This window comes from Paramormyrops kingsleyae, chromosome 12, assembly GCF_048594095.1.
Source record: "Paramormyrops kingsleyae isolate MSU_618 chromosome 12, PKINGS_0.4, whole genome shotgun sequence".
NCBI lineage: Eukaryota > Metazoa > Chordata > Actinopteri > Osteoglossiformes > Mormyridae > Paramormyrops > Paramormyrops kingsleyae.
Window position 1 is genome coordinate 33133322 of NC_132808.1, and position 19749 is coordinate 33153070.

At 43.5% G+C, this 19749-nt stretch overlaps 1 protein-coding gene across 10 annotated transcripts in view; it reads right to left on the reverse strand.

The window, feature by feature from the left end:
* Positions 1-19749, reverse strand: part of LOC111853960 (phospholipid-transporting ATPase IA-like) — a 99522-nt gene that overhangs the window by 58843 nt on the left and 20930 nt on the right. For 5 of the 10 annotated variants that reach the window (XM_072697998.1, XM_072697996.1, XM_072697997.1 and 2 more), the window contains 10 exons: positions 18168-18213; positions 17346-17386; positions 16612-16685; positions 14978-15047; positions 13907-14034; positions 11100-11211; positions 10537-10702; positions 7366-7493; positions 7186-7263; positions 6012-6100 (listed from right to left, as the gene is read on the reverse strand). In XM_072697998.1, the coding sequence (XP_072554099.1) occupies positions 6012-6100; positions 7186-7263; positions 7366-7493; positions 10537-10702; positions 11100-11211; positions 13907-14034; positions 14978-15047; positions 16612-16685; positions 17346-17386; positions 18168-18213 (932 nt within the window). Of the gene's footprint in view, positions 1-6011; positions 6101-7185; positions 7264-7365; positions 7494-10536; positions 10703-11099; positions 11212-13906; positions 14035-14977; positions 15048-15825; positions 15900-16611; positions 16686-17345; positions 17387-18167; positions 18214-19749 lie in introns of those variants that run through there. The other 5 variants (XM_072697999.1, XM_072697994.1, XM_072698003.1 and 2 more) reach the window with 3 other exon arrangements.

Below are 19749 nucleotides of genomic sequence, written 5' to 3' on the forward strand. Positions count from 1 at the left end.
AACACGCATGGAGGTGAAGAAACGTCACACCACCACATGGGAACTCAAAGCTCTAAACCCATTTTTCAGGGCTCATTAGCAAAAAATAAATAAGAAGCTGGATCATGACCACAAGAGACTGGCTTGTTCCACGTCAAGGTCATCGTTTTTCATCGGCAGGTAAATGTGTTGCTACGGGGGATTGCATTTGCAACAGGATTTCAGAATCCTTTCCATGCAACGGTGTAAATAAATGGAAAAATGGGACAGTCTAAAAACACAAATGCTCAAAATCAGAAATATTATAACAGACTGGCTGTCTCCCATAAAAAATCTGATTCCCTGGTATGATGATCTGGAAAAACCAACTGAAAAATGCTGCTTCTTGAAGTATGGACAGCAGAATGTTGACGAAAACCAACGTTTGCATAAGAGTTGGTTTTCTTCCTTGTCACATGCATTGTGGCCTACTTAGCTCAGGGGCCTCGTGCGCTTTAACAGAAAACTGGAAACCCCCACATAAACAGGCTTAAGGATCCCCCACACTGGAAGGCCTGTTCACCATCAAGGGGGAAAAGCAAAGCTGCATGAGAAAATGTGGGGTCTGCAACGTTTGATACGTGCCAACAACTGACAAGGACATATTAGCATACACTGAGTGTTAACTGCTCAAAGCACAGAAGAACCCAGCTCCATGCGCAGTTTCCCCATAGCCCCCGCAGGGACACAGACCGCAAATTCAGAAGCTCCAATGGTTTCACACAGCTATCCCTTGAAAATGTGCCTGGAACTCATTCTGAGATCAAGTACTACGCAATTAGTTATGCATGTGGAGAGGCTGGGAACTTGAACCTGAACTGAACTGTTTTCTTAAGCAATAACAATAGCGTGTCTTAAAAAGGCTTACTCATTCTCCTACTGATACATATGCAGACTGAACATTTCCTCAGGATTTTAAATTCATCAAACTCAGACCATGTGTGATCTAGTACTGGCCTTCCAGACATCCAAAACACGCCTAGGTCACCTTGTGGATTTTCAGTGATATTCAGGAGACAGAAGAACCTTTGCGTTTCTCAATCTCCCCAAACATTAGGCCACAGTTGGTGATGTGACTTGCGCCTAAAACCAGGTACCGAGCTAGAGGATTCTGGGAGGTAAGCTGAGCAGGGATTACTGTTGGTGAGGTCACAGCACACTCCGGGTGGTAATCACCACACTAGGATTGGCAGCTCAGCGGCCAAAGTCATCAGCGGGGGGCGTTACTGACAGAGGCAGAGAGGAGCTGTTTCACTGAACCTCTGCTCTTAAAAGATTCACTGTAGCAATTACTTGGATAGTAAGCCACCTGGTACTTCAGGGGTCAACTGAACGCTAATTAAAATCCACCCTCCACAGACTGCCAGGCTGTGCTATTTAAGGCCCCAGGTCCAACATAAAATGCAGACAGACACTAGTTGCGGTGCTATACAGATCAAAGCCTGTTATGGCAGATAATCTCGGTCACTCCACTTGACAATACAGAATGCAGTCTTCTTGACGTTGAAAAGAATGCCATAACATTCCTGGAGTATTCTATAACTGTACCTATCCAGAATCTAAAAAAAAAAGTTATTCTAGACATATGGACAGTAATGTTTGCCTTGGGTTTCTGTAACAGCATTCATACCTCTGTAAGGTGTTTCTATTCTAACTGCAGCACAGCACCTTCATCCTCATATCATTCGTCATTCAGAAATGATGAGGAGAAACTTCTAGCATATTTTCTAATTTTATTTCCCATACATTGCAACCCTTCTGCCCAAACTATAAGAGCAGGTGCTTACATGCTGGTGCTTACATGTCTATAGTTTGAAAATTTTTATAGTTTTTAAAGTCATAGTGATTTAAAGAATTCAATTCATGCAGAGCATTTATGCCGTGCTTGAGGAAACACCGTCTGTGATCTAGGAAATGTTGATATCAACATACATGCAGACCCACAATGCAATATTTTCAGTCCATTCTTATGCAGTAATGCATGCTACACCTGCAATTGCTGATGTAAACAAAAGCACTACAAACACATAAGGAAACACTACACTATAGGAAACCGCATGATACTGTGTGACAAACACCAAGACAACACTGCAGAGCAGGTATGCTTTGTATCACATTTCCCATAATGCAAAGCAGCAAAGTAAATCCAAATGGAAGGCCAGAAAACCCCTGCAATCTTACCAGACATCCTCTGGATAACTATAATCCTCAGCTTCATGAACATGACTTTGTGTTGAAGAGCAGAGTATAAAAAGGAGAGAGAGTGTAATGCAAAGCAAGATACATACATACACACACGTACACACTTATGCTTATGGGAAATGAATGGAAATTAAGCCAACTGAAGAATAAAGCAGTATATTGGAGTCTCAGATTCACTACTCCAAAACACCTCTCTACTTCGGGGTTTCCCAACCCGGTATTCAGGGACCCACTGGCAGCCCATGTTTTGCTACTGAGAGCTGGGAGGGAGCAATAATGTGGACTGTCTGGCAGGGAGGTGGGGGGGGAGCAAAAATGTGGACTGTCTGGCAGGGAGGTAAGGGGGGGAGCAAAAATGTGGACTGTCTGGCAGGGAGGTGAGGGGGGGAGCAAAAATGTGGATGGTCTGGCAGGGAGCTGGGAGGGAGCAAGAACAGGGACCATCTGTGGGACCTCGAGGACCAATTTGAGAAACACTGCACGACTACAAAAAACAGGCCTGTCAGATATTAAAATTCCTGAAATACCAGTCAAAACAGGTGCCTATGTAAAAAGCGAGAGACTATGCTCAAGCTCTTTCCATGTGATATGACAGAGTAACAGCGACTTTGATTGCAAAAATTCCACACTTTCAGTGTTTCCTGGATGTGCTTCATTAATTAAGGGATGTACAAAAACAAAGATCAAAGGGACAGATTAGGCTAAAAAAAGCACAGAACCTGCACCTGTTGACAGAAAACAGGAGAATCTTCACTCTGCCAAAACCGAGAAAGCTCTAAGAGCGAACGATGACCAGCATACAGAGCACAGCGGGGGAGAAAAGGGAAGCCAAAAAGGGCACTTAAAGTGGATTACACTTACAGAAAAAAAACTGCAGTTTAAGCATTTAGGCGGGAAGACAAATTAATCCGCTGACAGCATACTTAAATACATGTGAGTGTGAAGGAGGGTGGGGTGCATGTGGAGAGATTGGAAAGAAAAAAAAACGTCTGTTTTGTCTCTCAGCTTGGATTAGTCATGGCGCTAGCTTTTATCTGCCCGCCCTGGCAGACCGAAGGCGCTTATCTCGCTCGAAGTACAGCGGGGCCGCCCGTCTCTGCACTCCAAGACAAGACTGTCACCCAGAATCTGTCATCATGGCGTCTTTCTCTGCAGGGGGCCCCACATGTCTGAGGCAAATAATTACATAGAGCTGGAACTGGACTGGACCCACCATTAATTCTCCCTAATTATGTTTGTCTTTAATGCTGGGAAGGACTAGTACGCATTGGAGTTAAAAATCAAACGGAGTTAACTGGAAATGCTTCACACCCACACTGCCTCATAATGCCACCTATGGCAGATACATCAGCATATTTCCCTTCACATTAAAAGAAAAGGGAATCCCTGATGTGGCATGGAATTGGGACATCTCTCACTGTCCTCCGTATTCAGCGCAGGAAGTACTGGCCACAAATGGTACTCTGAACAATTAAACAATCAAGTCAAATGTAGTCAAGATGAAACACACCCCTGCAGTCTTAGGGACGTCTCATTCGAAGATGATAACACATCATAGCAGAGACAGAACACACACACAACAAGCAATTTAAAGATGGCAGTAAGTACATGTCTTTGGACAGCAGGAGGAAACCAGATATGAACACATGATATGAACAGATGACTCTGGAGACGTGAGGCAACAGTACTACCTGCAGAGCTGCCACAAAGCCGCACTGTTACAGTAGCATCATCCATTTAATGGAAGTGAAATCTAATGAAGCCTTTTTTAAACCCACCCTTACTGGCCTTCCTGCTTATATATAGACAGGCTGGGCACCCCCACCCTGCAGCCCTTCCCTTCCCATCCACATTCAGACAGTCACAATACTTGGTTACCTCATTAGATGAAGGCAAAATAGTACATTCTGCATGCAGGGCTTTGTGGGAGCTGCTCATCTGGCTGGTATTTCTGCACCTCTAGTGATAAACTCTATAAATAGCAGTCCATCTGACTTGTTTCTTCTTCATTTTCTGAAGGGGGCAGTGACATTGGTACACTTGCCAAGACCCCTTGGCCCAATTCCATCAGGGCCCGATTCTGGTCTCCGAAACTGCCACACAGAATACGCAAGGCATCCATATTCATGAAGGCAGCGAGGGGGGGACATTTATCTTCAGAGAACGTCCCAATTCTCACTGTCTCCATCCACAAAAAAAATGGGTTCTGCAATCTCCCGGGATTCTGTGAAGGCCTTTGAACGGACAGATCAATGGCTCGTACGGCGGCGCGTATACTCTGAGGGGTTCATATCATTCGTTAGGCGAAGCTCAGTTCTCAGTGTGCCAGTACACAGGTTTCAGCTCCTCGTTTAAAAAAAAGAAGGACAAATCTCCAAAGTTCTGCTGGCTCCCAGCCCGACTGAGTGAAACAGTTCCCTCGTACACTCCATCTGTAGTAAACTAACCAGTGAATGAGAGGGATCAGAGCTGAAGGGCACCTGCACAGCTTGTGCAAACATGTAGAGCGTGGCTTTAACAGGCTTATCCTTACTGCATGCATGTGCATTGGACCTACAGTATCACTATCAGACACATGAACTGTGAAATCCAACCTTGGACCCCCCAGCGACCTTCCTGCTCCTGACCACCATCTCCAGATGCTGCACTGCACTTTAAATACTGTACTGTACTCATCCACAAATCTGCTGATATACTCATTACCTATTACAGCTGTTTAAGGAACTCAATGTTTATGCCTTACTGTTCTACTAATAATAATAATAATACTACTGACACTTCATTGACCTCTCATGGGGAATTTCTCTTCTCGCCTACACCATCTCGCTCTCCATGACACACAGACATGCATGTGGATGACAGCAAGCGGGGGCAGTGTAGGGCAGCCACCTGCAGCAGCACCCATGGAGCTGGGGGTTAAGGGCTATGCTCAAGGGCCCACAGACCTGACTATTGTGCCGAGGCTGGGCTCGAACCAGCAACCTACCGATCTCAGGCACAGAGCATTTTATACTATTAAGATATTGCACGCTTGCACTTTCATATCTGGGGACATACAGTAATGCCTGTTTTATATACTCTTTATTCTATCTGTTGTTCTATTATCTAATTATTTGTTATTCTACTATTGTAGTATTCTAGTCTGTAATTATATTTTAAACTTGCACCAGCTCTAGGAGTCAAAAGGCACTTCTCATCATAAATGAACCTCTGCATACCATAATGACAATAAGGCAGAATTTAACTGAATTGAACTGGCCTGAGAAGATAAGTGAGTTTTTTCTGTATAGGAGAAACCAGCAGCCAGCTTACAAACACATTCCTCTGTTTTGTCACACATCAGGCCTGCTACACCAGTCCAGGACTAATGACCACCTCTTTGAGGGGTGGGTCCTGTTTTTCACGTTTAACCTGAGGAACACAACTATCAATCCAAGCAGAGCTAAACGCTGGGATGAAGGGAGGTGAACATGGTCTGGCCCTCACTGCTGGAGGCTGGACTCCAAACCTCATAACACGCGATCAAAGCCATTTACTAGAAGTCGCTGCTAATTACAAAACACACATTTATTGAATGGATCTAATGTAAAACCCACTTTCAAGCTCAAGCCAGAAGGGATAAAAAAAAAACTCCATAATTACAGATGGACGTCATTCTGCAAGAACCTCAACTTTCAAATATCTACAGTAAAGGTTTCCAGAAAGCAGCGATGTAGATGCTATGAGGTACAGTAGCTGGGGAAGAAGGAAAGGGGAGCCAGATGGGCTCTGGCTATTCAGTCCATACCCACCCATAGGTCACTCCTGCGATGGTGCACTTCAGGAACTGCATCACGTTGCAGGTTAGGGTCCCGGTTTTGTCTGAGAAGATGTACTTCACCTAGAAGAGGGAAGGCAGGCACATTAAAAATTACACCCAGCTGGAGGTCTACAAACAGCTGGTGCTGTACAACAAAAAACCATAATGGGAATAATTACATCAAAGTATAAAAATAGAGGTTTCACAGAAGTAGCCGACTAGTTTCACCATCATTACTTTTTCTTTTAATTTAACAAATGCTTATAACTGATTATCTTTGGTAACTGATTGTACATTTGCCTAATAAACATAACCGTATAACAGAATGCACAACTGCAATTGAAACGCCATACATGTATAATCTGTTATGAATGACCCATAAATGTGTCATTAAAAGCTGACAGATGAGAAATTCTAGGTGAGAAACTAAATTCAAATAATTCTAACACTACGATGTCAGTATAACTTTTTCTTCTGCATTCAACCCATTTCAGAGCATGTCCACAGGGATTAATGACAACCGGGAAAAGCCAGCACAGTACTACATCTATTGGTACCCTGAGGGTTTCCTGCCTTGACTTGCTGCCGAGTCATATCAGGCCCCTTAAAGGAGTTTGACAGAGACGTTAGCTTGGTTTTGAACAGTAGAATGTAGCATAAAGCACATGTGCACTTTACACTTTCAGCACGACAACTTACGTGGGGGATGGAAATGAAATGTGCACCTCTGATAAATGTCCCCTGAAGTGATGTGCAGTCTAAAGAAACATTATCAAGTTTCTCCATATGCTCCAACAAAACACTGGGGATAGCGCTTTATATTAGCTGCACCTTCATAATGCATTCACAGAACATTCATAAGCAGCATGTAACTGTACCTTAACATCCTAAAATACCTTAACAGCTTTAATATACATTAATGACAAACATTGTAACAAATATTATAATCATACAATGTTTGTTATTAATATATATTAAAACTGTTAAAGTACACTTACATGCTGCTTATGAATGTTCAATGCATGCATTATGAAGGTGCACTTAATGTTCTATGAATGCATTATAAAGGCATTATGAAAGTGCAGATAATGTAAAGTGTTACCACACTAGGTCCTACACAAAGACTGGTGCAACACATAAGGGATTTAAAGAGAACATTAGCTCACCTGTCCCAGCTCCTCGTTCAGGTTGGAGGTACGAGCCATGGCAGACGTGTTGGTGGCTTCGTAGTGCATGTCCATGTCCTGACAACAAAGTCAGACCGATGGAAACAAGCAACACTCACAACATCGAGAGGAAGCAGCATTTTTGGGGATGGTGGATTGTCCTCATTGTTCAGCACTCACCCAGCTGATGAAAAAGGCCTGGACAAACTTAATGACCTCCAGGGTGACCAAAAGGCTAATAGGAATCAGGTTGTTGAAGAGGATAATGAAGGTCAAAAAATTGAGGCCAAAGTTAGCAGCACCTCCATCTGTGGGGGGTACAAGAGAGACCATCAGTATGCACATAGCCTTTGAACTAATGGGAATTTGAAAAGATTTAAACTGAGGTGCTATACTAATTCTCAAAGCATCTCTCACAACATTAAAACAATGTTCATTACAGGTATCAGTAACCCACAGAATGCTTGCTTGTGAACTGGTATTTATAAAGCTTTCTGATATAATTCCTCTGTAAAACAACATCTAAAAAAATCCAAGGATACTCCTTAAGTATAGCAATGATTGTTTGTCAGTACTTGCATCCAATTTCTTATAAAATGACAGCAACCAATGTTGGAATATCCATGCATCCATCCATTTTCCAACCCGCTTATCCTACTGGGTCGCGGGGGGTCCGGAGCCTATCCCGGAAGCAATGGGCACGAGGCAGGGAACAACCCTGGACAGGGGGCCAGCCCATCACTGGACACACTCACACACCATTCACTCACACAAGCACACCTATGGGCAAGTGAGTAACTCCAATTAGCCTCAGCATGTCTTTGGACTGTGGGGGGAAACCGGAGTGCCCAGAGGAAACCCCACGACGACACGGGGAGAACATGCAAACTCCACACACATGTAACCCAGGCGGAGACTTGAACCTAGGGCCCAGAGGTGTGAGGCAACAGTGCTAACCACTGAACCACCATGCCGCCCCGATGGTGGAATATTGATTAAACAATTCAGAAATATTTACCTATTAAGGCAACGTCGAGCCACCAGGGTGTTATACATCAACACCAGAGCTCGTTACATTGGCTGGGAGAGCAACTCTGACTCCAGAGTTCTTCTCACAACAAATGAAACTTACAGCAGACAGACAGAAAGAGGAGGCTGATTCATGAGTGGAAAAAATGATTCACGTTTGCATTCGTTAAGACAATGGTGGGAGATTCAGTCCATTGCAGTTTCTGAGAATACTGTTGCGGTGTCAGAGGGTTAGATGGAGGAACTTCCCCCTCCTTGAATGTAAGATCTCTTGCCCTGTAAACATGGACAGGTCATCAGACCAGGTGGGGAATCCAGCACCAGCAAAGTGTGCGGGGGCCTGTACAGTGTTCTCAAAGCCTGTCACGGTGCCCTTAACATAAGCAGTCACCTTCAGCTGCCTGGAGGACAACACCAAAGTAAAAATGCTGCACTACGAGTTATACGGGCGCAAAGCGGGGTCAGCAATTCCTTCTCCATCAGTAAGCAGAAAAAAGAAATGCAACAACATTCTAAGCCGCTCGATATTTAGCCGACAGAGCAGTGACAGGTAGCTCTCCACCAGACACAGAGAATCACCATTTCTGCCAGCTTGACCGAAGGATTAGGGTGAATTTGCATGAATGTGCTATACATACGTGCCATACAGGGCTGTCATTGCTGATAAGGGACTAAAATGCAAGTCAGTTTGGCTCACAGGTAGCAGTAACTAACGTAGTCATACAGTATTATACCTGAGGTGTCCTTTGGACGATTATAACGCATTAGACTTACAGATTACCCTGGCATCGCATTTCACACTGCCAGCTGTCTATCTACTTTACCATGAATGATAAAAGCGGCTCATGCTTGTTAAGGGAAGGGACATGGCAAACGTACACCATGCCACTGCTTTAGCAAGACAGCAACACGCAATGGACTGAATGGCCCCTCTGTTAAAAGTGTCTGATCAACATGGAGACAGAAAACCTGCTTTGTGACCATACTGTTCCCCACCGTGCAATGCAATATACTCCCCAGTGTTTGGGGTATTTATTTTTCACTGTGTGTTGGGGAATTCCTGTTAAATGAACCAAGTACTAATTTGAGACCGTGTGGTGCTCAGAGTTTATTATTTTTAATGGGGAGCTCCATAGGTCACAAAACAAGTGGCGACTGATTCAATGCAGACAATCAAGACCGACCTGTTTGAAAGGGAACAGCGCGTATGTAAACATTCGACAAAACATCTTTTGTAATCAGCGCAGAGAGTGTCCTAACTGGCACAGTCTTCCTTTTCTTAAATAGGGAAAAATCAGGGCAACACTGAAAACCATTGTTTTCAGCTGCTGTTTTTTAAAAGCTTGATTCTTTACATTAGTGTTTCCCAACCCGGTCCTTGGGGAACCGCAGACTGTCCATATTTTTGCTCCCTCCCAGGAAGCAAAAATGTGGACTGTCTGGCAGGGGGCTGGGAGGGAGCAAAAATGTGACCGCCTGTGGGTCCCCGAGGACCAGTTTGAGAAACACTGCTATAATAAGTATTTCTCTTCAGTTTCTTAGAGAGAAATGGCTTTCCAGTATTAACTGGAATTTGCTCAATGGATTTGATCCACAATCCACAGCACCAGAGAAAAACAACAGAGTCAAGGAAGCAAGGCAGAGGAGACATTGGAAAAATGTCAATACTGGTCCCTTGGGTTACGTCACTTGTACGTTTGGAAAAAAAAATCCAGGGACAAAGAACAAAAACAGAAGAAATTAACTGAATGCGAAAAAATGGTTTTGCAAAGTATGATACCTTGAGGTGATATTTTATAGTTGCCAATGAATGTGGTCAACAGTGCCAGTTTTTTCCAAAGTGGGGCAGCAAAATAAGGAGGTTTGATTGCACAACAGAAGGGTAGGGGGTTAACAAGGGGGCTAAGGGAATCAAACAGCATTCGGGGTTGGGGGGGCCCAAAGCTTTAAAAACCACCATTACCTGGAGCTGTTAGATGGGGGACAAAAACCACACACAACAAAGAAAACAAAGACCAAACATTAGAATGAAACGAGACCACAGTGATGCCAAAACGTTCAACGGTTTCATTCGATGTTGTGCACGTTTATCTCCCGCGGGAAATGTGCCCTTCGACCGAAGCTGGCAGCATTTCCTACGTGTGTTTACCGGAATGGTAATACGTCATAATAACGCAACATAGGGACAACATCAGCAGCAGCAAAAATGAACACTGAGGAACTGAATAAACCAAAAGTAGGGAGACATTATGCAAAACAAGGGGTAGGCGTACAGGGGACATTTGGGCTTTTTAGCGAATAATGTGTGGCCCAGTCACTTACAGTTCAGATTCATGTACCAGGCACCATGGCCATACTGGCTCTTCCAGATGGTTTGGCCGACAGAGCATACCAGGGAGATAGCCAGCAGACAGCCAAAAAGAGCCAGGATCTGGAAGTTGGTGATGCGCTCCACATTCGACAACTTTAAGGGTGGCCGGGTGGAATTCTGGGAGGTGGGAGGAGCAGCCAAGGAAAGTTAGAGAGTAATAGCCTAAACCTGGTTACAGCATGGACAAAAGAGCTATACCTCACGACAACTCTCATCCAAATCAAAATGTTTCAAAAGGTGGTCATTTTTTCTCCATCCAAGGATAACAGAGCTGGATGTTTTAAGTTTAACCAAAAAGCATCTTAAAAATTTGCAGGAATTGTCCCCTTTAATATTAATACCTCTGCACCTCTGTTTATAACGCACAGTCTGTTAACATTTTAATAACAAGAGGCTCCATTTGATACTCAAACGCAGGTAAATCTCTGACAAACACCACTTTGTGGATGACGTTTTAACTTCAGTTTCAGCCAGAGGTAGAATCCCTCCGACCCCTGTGAAGCCGGGGTTTTACCTGCATGAGTTTGGTGTCATGTCCGGTATAGACCACAATGCCATGAACCCACTGCGTGTTCCTCAGCTGGGCACCTCTCAGCAGAATTTGGTCTGGACCTAAAGGCACCGGACTGAAGCAAAAAAGGGGCACGCGTAAGTGATCATTCAGAACAGTGCAGATGGGGAAACGCTTACTCCAACACAGAAAGATATAGTTATTACTACACTCTCCTCAATCAATGGAATGCCTTTCAACGCTGCAACCCTGGGGGAACATTATAGCTTATTGCTTACAGGAGGTCACTATTTAAGCTACTGTATATCAAGGCTGAACATCAGTTGCTAAAGGGGGAAAAAATAATTTAGATATAAGGATGCATTGCTGGGTGAGTCAAAGTTTTGAATTTGGCTTTCGGCCAGCAAGTTGTCAAAGTGAGCAGAACATCCGGGCAGAAGCTGGGAGACTGATATACACACAGCCTACAAACGAGAGACGAGGCGGAGAACCGAACGCTCAGGCATCCCATGAAATGAGCCGAGAGCAGTGCCAAAAAACCGCAGCGAGGCGCAGATGCACGTCAGAGGGACAGACGCTTCCCTGCCAGCACCTCATTTACTCATCTTTCTGCTGAAACCAAAACTCCAAAGTCCTTCTCTAGCAAGCCTCCCTAAAGCATTCCCTTCAGGACACTAAACAAGCAGGTCCTTCTGACCTTGTCATAGGCCATAGGCCATTACTGCAGCACCGGTATTATTCAAGCAGATGCACTGACTCCACTCTGCTGCTGAATATAGTGGGTCCCCTGGCTCACCTCTAAGCCACAATATGTTCTAAAGTAACAGAAACAAAACAGACCTGTGATAATTATAGACTACCATCCATCTTCCATCCGCTTATTTTGATCAGGGTTGCAGGGGGCTTGTAGCCTATCCCAGGGAGCTTACGGGGCTGGGGTACACCCTGGATGGGATGCCAGTCATTCACAGGCCACGTGTACGGACACACCGTCATACACTATGGGCAATCTGCCAGTAAGCCAAGCTGTTTGCAGGAGGAAACAGCAACACCCAGGGGAAACCCACGCGAGATGGGGAGAGCATGCAAACTAATGAAACTAAATAGAAATAATCTAGAACTAGAAAAATGATAAAACGAGGACGGAGCAGAGCACTGCAATCACTAGTGCGCAGGCTTTGAGGGCTTCCTTGATTCATGGACGCAATCCAAGTCCATAAGGAGGATCCATAGTGCGATCGTTAGGGTATCCGATTTTGTATTTGGCTGACAGTGCACATGATAAGGCAGCAGAACCTGCACCTGGGACTGAAAAGGCACAGTTTTCATTTATTACCTTTCAGAAAGCCAACCTGGGGGAATTCCTGATGGAGCATCCCATCCCTTCTGCTGCAGCAACATGCCATTAAGCTTAAGCTTGTTCAATACCCGTTTTCCTAGCAATACTGGCAAATACTATCTGTTTTAGATGTATTACAAGGTTGCAGCAATAATGAATTAATATTTGCTACATTGTTAAATTTCTTTCTTTCCATCCATCCATCCATCCATAACTGCTTATCCACTGCAAGCCTGTGACCGGTTGCACAAAACACCTTAAGTATGACACTTAAGGTTTAATTTCTCCTTAGCTGAGGGATTTATTTAAAGGTGTTGCACAAAATCCCTTAAAAGTTTTCCTTAGTTAAGGGAAAACCTTAACAAATTTACAGCATTGAAAGACATTTTCCGGCAGTAAATTTGTGCAGTTTCCATAGAGACCATTTGCTTGTGTGCACTCACGCCTTGACGTTCATGATACCTATTATCAGCTCCAGTTTAATTGCTTTGATGAAGATATGGAAGTACCATGAAAAGAGAAGTAGTGGAAGAAAAACTGAGCAGACAGAATTATGGTTCTCAGTTACATTAAATGCATTTTTGCATGTGTCTCCATATTTCTGAATTGGAAAATTTGTTCCATAACTGATGTAATTCTGTCTAATATGGCCAGTGCCCAGGGTGAAACTTGCCAGCACTTATCAGTGGGATGTTACACCATTTTTTATTCTGTGAAACTGAAAGGTCAATCTGCTAACCAGATTTAATAATGAATTATAAACATATCGTGGGTCATATAAATAAAATCATAAATTGACTGTCGGTCAGGTAAAATTATTTGATCACCATTGATCATTTTCATTAGGTACTCCCAGTCACAGGATGCTTCTCAGGATGTGTTCGTTTTCTTCATTTATCACCATAAACCCAGCCATGTTGCAGTTCAGATACAGTTGGAGGAACCTTAATTTTTTTCCTTACCTTCATTGTTAAGGTCTTTTGTGCAACCATTAAGGGAACTTTAAGCGATTCCTTAAGGATAAACCAAGATATGGGAAAACTGAAATACTTAAGTGAACATTTTAAGGAAACCTTAAGAAGAAGCCTTAAGGGTGTTTTGTACAACTGACTATATTTTAAGGAAACCTTGACTCAGACATTAAGGAAAATCTTAACTTAAGGTGTTTTGTGCGACCGTCCCCTGGTGTTTATCACAGGAAACTCAGGACACAAGGCGGGGAACACCTTGGACAACACATCTGCTAAAAAACCCTGACTATAATAAGGCTGTTGTTTCGTACTAGCATGAGTGAAGCACATGAATAAGATCTCAAGGTCTGCTTGATAGACTGTTTTTAAGCTGTTTTGAAACCCTGGAGCAGCAGGAGGAGGGGGAGGCAATAAACAGTTCTGAAGATCTCCGACTCTCTCAGAGCTGAAGTGCACCGGCTGTGACCTGTCAAAAAACTAAACCAAACAGGCCCCCATACCTGTGACCTTCGAGACGGATGTTCCCTACGAATTCATAGAGGTGCCGGTTGGGGCTCTCGCACTCCATACGGCCGGTCAACCTCGCCAGGCTCTCTGTGTCCTTAAACTCCGCAGTCAGCTGCAGGCCCTGTGTGAGCACCGGGGGTGGGTGTGGGGGGGGGGCGATAGCGTGGCAGCATGACTACCTGCTCCTGTGTAAGCCTGGCATGGGTCATACATCACCATCCTCCTCCGGATGCAGAGGCCAAACTAACCTTGGAAAGAACTCTCAGAAAATCAGACTCTAGGTCACATGATAAATTAACATGTTAATTATTAGTGAGTTCATTACTTACATACGTACACAAGAGAAAAACCACGATGAGGTGTGTGATTCTATGAAAATAAATCAATGACAACTTGGTATAATGCGCAAAGTTGATTAATTTTGTAGAACCTTACACCTCGAAGTGGTTTATCCCATTTATACCAGGCAAATGAACAAAAAAACAGAAAAAAACTTGTCTCAGTTAATTTTCCAGAAGGACATTATTTCAATTACCATTTAATAATGTTTCAATGTGCTCTCCATAAGGATAGAACACCTGGTCAGGCTACTCACTGGAAGCAGCAAGTCCATTAAGTTTCCATAGAAACCATCAACAGACAGGTGCTTACGTTTTGAAGATCAGGGAAATCTATGCCGATAAGAATGACTGCTTATTTGTGAGTAAAAAGTCACACCGGTTTTTATATTAACATATATTATAAAACTTTTACTAGGATGCCGGAACTATCTGTGCAGTTACAAGTAAAAAAATCAACACCCACGCAACATCTCTGGACCAATAAGAAAATATTATTCACCAAAGCCGTGGTATACACTGATATATTCCACTGAGGGGGGGCGCCACTGTACTGGTGTGTCAACAGTGTCACAGATTGTTGTAATAAACAATGTTGGAGCCACTAGCAGTGCCACAGTTGCATTTATATATTACACACACACACAAATATATAAATAGAGACAGAGAGAAAGAGAGAGTGGCAAAGACAGTTAATAAACGGGAGAATGGATTTCAAAAACTCACTTGTCGGATTTTAAGGTTGGTCTCTCCATCTAGATTGGATGTCTCGATATAGCTCATGGCATGCGGCTCACTGGTCGAGAAAAGAAGTGATTAAATGCAATATGGCAGGTTAGACGTGGGAAGCTCATGAAGAAGCATCATGGGCACAAAGACACGGAAAGACAGGAATTCAGCAACTGACCAATCCGTCAGTTATCTTGTGACATGATGGCAGTACTCAAACTGTGCTGATTATTTTGTGTTAAAATGAAATTGGTAACTGTTAGATCACAGTTATGGGAAATGTAACATTTTAGCAAATGTGCTATTAAAAACTAACATTACTCACTCAATCTATCATTTTTATTCAGTGTTTTATTGAATAGCTAGTCTGAAAAGGACAAGAGAAGGCCGAAAAGCACTGAAACAAGTTTTGCCATCATCTTGATAGATGAACTGATTTCCGTCTTTCAGTAACAATTATGGCAGATGGATCAACTTTTGATTAGAGTGCTAAACATTTAATTGTCCTTTAACAAAAAGAATTTGAGGCAGCAGATAACATTGCAGAAAGATAAAGGAGTTAACAAGGGTAAAAGTGACAGAGAGTGGGCTTTGGAGTGTGGACAAGATGGCAGTACAGGGCGGTAGTAAATTAATTGATTTATGCAAAAGAGTACACCGAGAAACAGTAATCCGTGCTAAAGAGTGTGCTTTAAGGAGTCTCTGCATCAGGTGGGGCACGCTGTGGAACGGCAGTCATGTCACTAACTTAAATAACTATGTGTACAGTAGATGATCACTCGTCAGTCATGTCAGCCCCAACCTGAACTGAACCCACGGGATTGCCAGAAGTTTGAGCTCCTGACCTGGACGACAGGATGATGAGGTCGGCAGGCAGGTGATCGCCATTGGTGGCTCGGACTATCTCCCCGACCGCCACCTTATTTTAGTAAACACACCAGGAGAGAGAGGAAGGGGACCGTGGCCAAGAAGAAGAGGAGAGGTTAAGCAGCACAAGAAGCTGAAGGAATGGAGACATGCAGCATGTAAACAAACATGACACAAAGACCGAATTCTCCTCTGGAAGACAGAGAACACCCATTTTATTTTTAGCAACTTTATTTTCAGAAGCCATCTAACTTGTTAGCAGGAAGAGTCTAGTCAGGCCTCGTCTGAGAAGGGATCCTGCTTATCCAAGCCGTCACTCTGGTGAACATAAGGCCTGGGAGTCTGAGAGGTTAGTAATATGGAAGAAAAAAGATTCTACCACTAGAAAACGTAAAATGTGCTGTTTTCATTTCCTCAGGCAAGGTTAGAGATATGCTTTGGAAAGCCGACTTAATAAGAGGACCTGATTTGAGGATGGATTCTGAAAAAGGAGGGGAGAATCAGCACAAACACGGTATAAGTAACGCAGCTTTGAAAGAATTTGCTCTGACAAAAGTGACAATTATGAAAGGCAAAAATTTGTAATTTCATTAGGGTATATGGATTTTTTTTGGGGGGGGTGGGGTGGGGTGATACTGCAAATCAAAAATCCTGTAACGTAAATGTGTTTGAGTTTTTTGCCTTTCCATAACCATCACCTTTTCAGAACATGCCAGAGTGCAGAAGGACCCCGAAACAGACTCCCTAAATGTGAGCTCCTCTACCTGGACGACAGTAGGATTGTGTCTGCAGGTACGAACTCGTTGCCATTTATTCTAATTATATCTCCCACCACTACCTGCAAGAAATTCACTAGTTACTATGGACCATTACATACATTGCAAGCAGCAGTAATCCAAATGAGAAAAAAAAATTATGATATCAGCTGGCAACATATAACGATTGCTGCATAAACCGGCATCCTTGTGACCTGCAGTGGACAGACAGTCAAGCCTCAGGGCTATTAGTACCTCCTGAGGACTCCCTTGGGCTGACAGGCAGGACACAAGAGGCAAGAGCTGGATGCGATGTTACCAAACTACGCTCAGATTAACCGGCCACGTAGACGGGAGCTCCACAGCTAACAGTCAGCCCTTCCTTTTGTACCTTCTAATTAGTGGGTTGACACCCTACAGAAGGTAATTAACTGTCTGCTCAAAAAAGCCCAGATAAAAGGCCGGCACAGTCCCAGTCGGCTGCTTTGCCGAGTGTCTTCCCAGGAATGTGCAAGTGGTGAATTTAATTATAGCTCAGCACTGGAGCTCCCAGTGAGAGTGTGGCGGACCGGGGACCAGCTCTGCTTTGTGCGTTTGTGTGTGCACAAGGTTCGAAAACCAACGTTAAATGAAACGCAAAGCTACCTTGAAAGCAGGTTATAGTGACGCCTATAGGTGACATGATCACGACTAGGCCACACCACACCATTGCTGCCAGTTATGGGCGAAACCCAACAACTCACCTTCTCCCAGTGGACTATCTCCCAGGCACCATTTCTCAGCACTAATGAAGTCAGAAAGAGTTATTTCAGTATAAACAAACACGTCTGTCACAACATAAATGCTGGAGATACACAGGATATGTGCTCTGATCTGCTTTAGGCCCAGCATCCATGCTGGTACTGCTCTACACTCAAATCACAATACCAGTGTTCTTTAATAAATTCAACAAATAAATATATCAGCATGGTCCTTTTAGCTTATTTATTACAAGTTAATCAATCATGTCTCAAAGGAATGGCATGGGAAAGCAGATATGGGTCTATTTTTAGCCATGCAGGAAATTATGCTTCCTAAGAGACCCCTAAAGGAATATTCAGATCACTGTTACACATATTAACAGGAAGTTCTGTTAATGAGGAACACCACAGGGAACTGCAGATACTTCTATTGGTAGGGTTATTTATGAAGTGTAGCCCAGTCTAATTTAGGCAGGCAGCATTGTTTTGGCATCTTCTCAGAGACCACCAGAAATTAAAGCCGCATTTAAATGCTTCATATGCGACATCTGTCACCAGTGGAAACCTAGTTACTTCATAACCTATTTTACCATGCTGGATGAACCACCACAACAGGACTAGAGTTACAGTGCACTAGTGACCCACATGTGACTTCCTGAACGGCAAATCCTACTTACTGTACTTTTCAGGTTATACTATAGGCTATGTAGAAAACTTTAGGCTGAGAGCTCTCATGCTGGGCATAAAAATAATAATATTAAAGTCAAACACCAGAATAATCATAATTGTTTTAAATAAAAGCACATCATTTGGAAAATCCCTTACCTTGGGTTTTCTTCTTATTCACTACATTGTCTGCGTTATGACGCTTCTGAAATGCAGAAAACAAAGGTCAGGATAATATCAATGCTCCCAGACAACAAAATGGTGGACCAAGTCGGACATCTCATATTTAAACATAAGTGTGAAAATGGGTCAGAGTGTAACAGGCAGAATGATGGCATGCCTCATGACACGTTTCTGTCTTGGCCTAGTTCACCCCTTCATTGATCATTCTAAACTGCATTAAAAAAAATCCAACATGCCTACAGATTTCTCTCTGGGCACCATCAAACAACTGCAACTTCAAATTAAACTTCTTAAATGAAAATCCATCAATCTGCACCCGGAGAAAAACCTGATTTACACCTCAGAGAGCACAAGGTGGAGGGAACAGGCTCCATCCTCCCGGGGCAGAGCGTGCATCTGCGCCTTCTGTTTTGCCGAATTCGGGGGGAGGGGGTTGGGTTCTGAGCCAGGTAATGAGGTCCACTGGTCTTCTCTACCTCTAACAAGAAGATAGTGATCCGGGGAATTAAATACACCAGTAGCTTGTGTATGGTACTTCAATGCAGTAAACTACTCATGTGTGAACTACAGGATCTCCAGTATGCAGCCCAAGTCTTTGTACTCCACAGGAGCAGTTAATCAGGCATCTCTTCCTGGATTCCCGTCATAAAGGTGTCTGTGAAAACTGCATTTCTGCGAAAAAGCAGCAGGGTTTCATTCAGACTAAGTGACAAAAAGAAGAAAACCGGCCCTATAACATCTCAACCGACTAGATCACTGGTGACCTTATGGAACCCGACATTTACATCCCGTTCTCGTAGGATGCTGGGGGAAAAAAACAAAAGCCTGGGAACTGGCTGTGGAACACGTGATTTCACATTGTCCCTGCCCTGTCTGTGTCACGACCGTGAGTAGATCAATATATAACAGCGGGTGTAACCAGTGTCAACCTCCTCCTGGCAAGCCAACGGTTAGTATTCCTGCATCCAAGGAACAAAAGAATCCATGAGGTGTGCACGGGATACATGCCAGACACTCTCCCACTTACAGGGTTATGCAAATATGTAACCAAACTACAGGAAATAAAACAGAATCCAGGTAATGCACTGCCAAGATAAATAGTGCTGAGATTTAGGAAATGGAAGAAGAAAAAAATAAAACAGACCAATAAAATATGCCAATAAATGACTATATACTCCACACTGTAAACATTTATTCTACAGTAAATCAACATTTTACAACAACATGACAGTTCATGGTGATAAAAAATACCATACTGGGAACATGTAGTATGCCCATATTTACACAATGCTATCATTATGAACATGTTCATAGTCCCAGACTGAACAGTTTAGACAGCTCAGTGCTAACAGCACACCAAACATACAGGAGGCAGACCCCCACTTTTACATTACACTGACTGGAAGTTTCACAGGGTGTAATTCGACGCAGAGTAACAGGAAATGAGCCAAGAGCCGCTACAAGGTAGAACCAGGAGGGCGTCCGGGTAACAGCTAACAGCTAACATCTAAGAGCTAAGTGAGCAGCACTCACTCCAAATCCAGACCGGCAGTCCTTT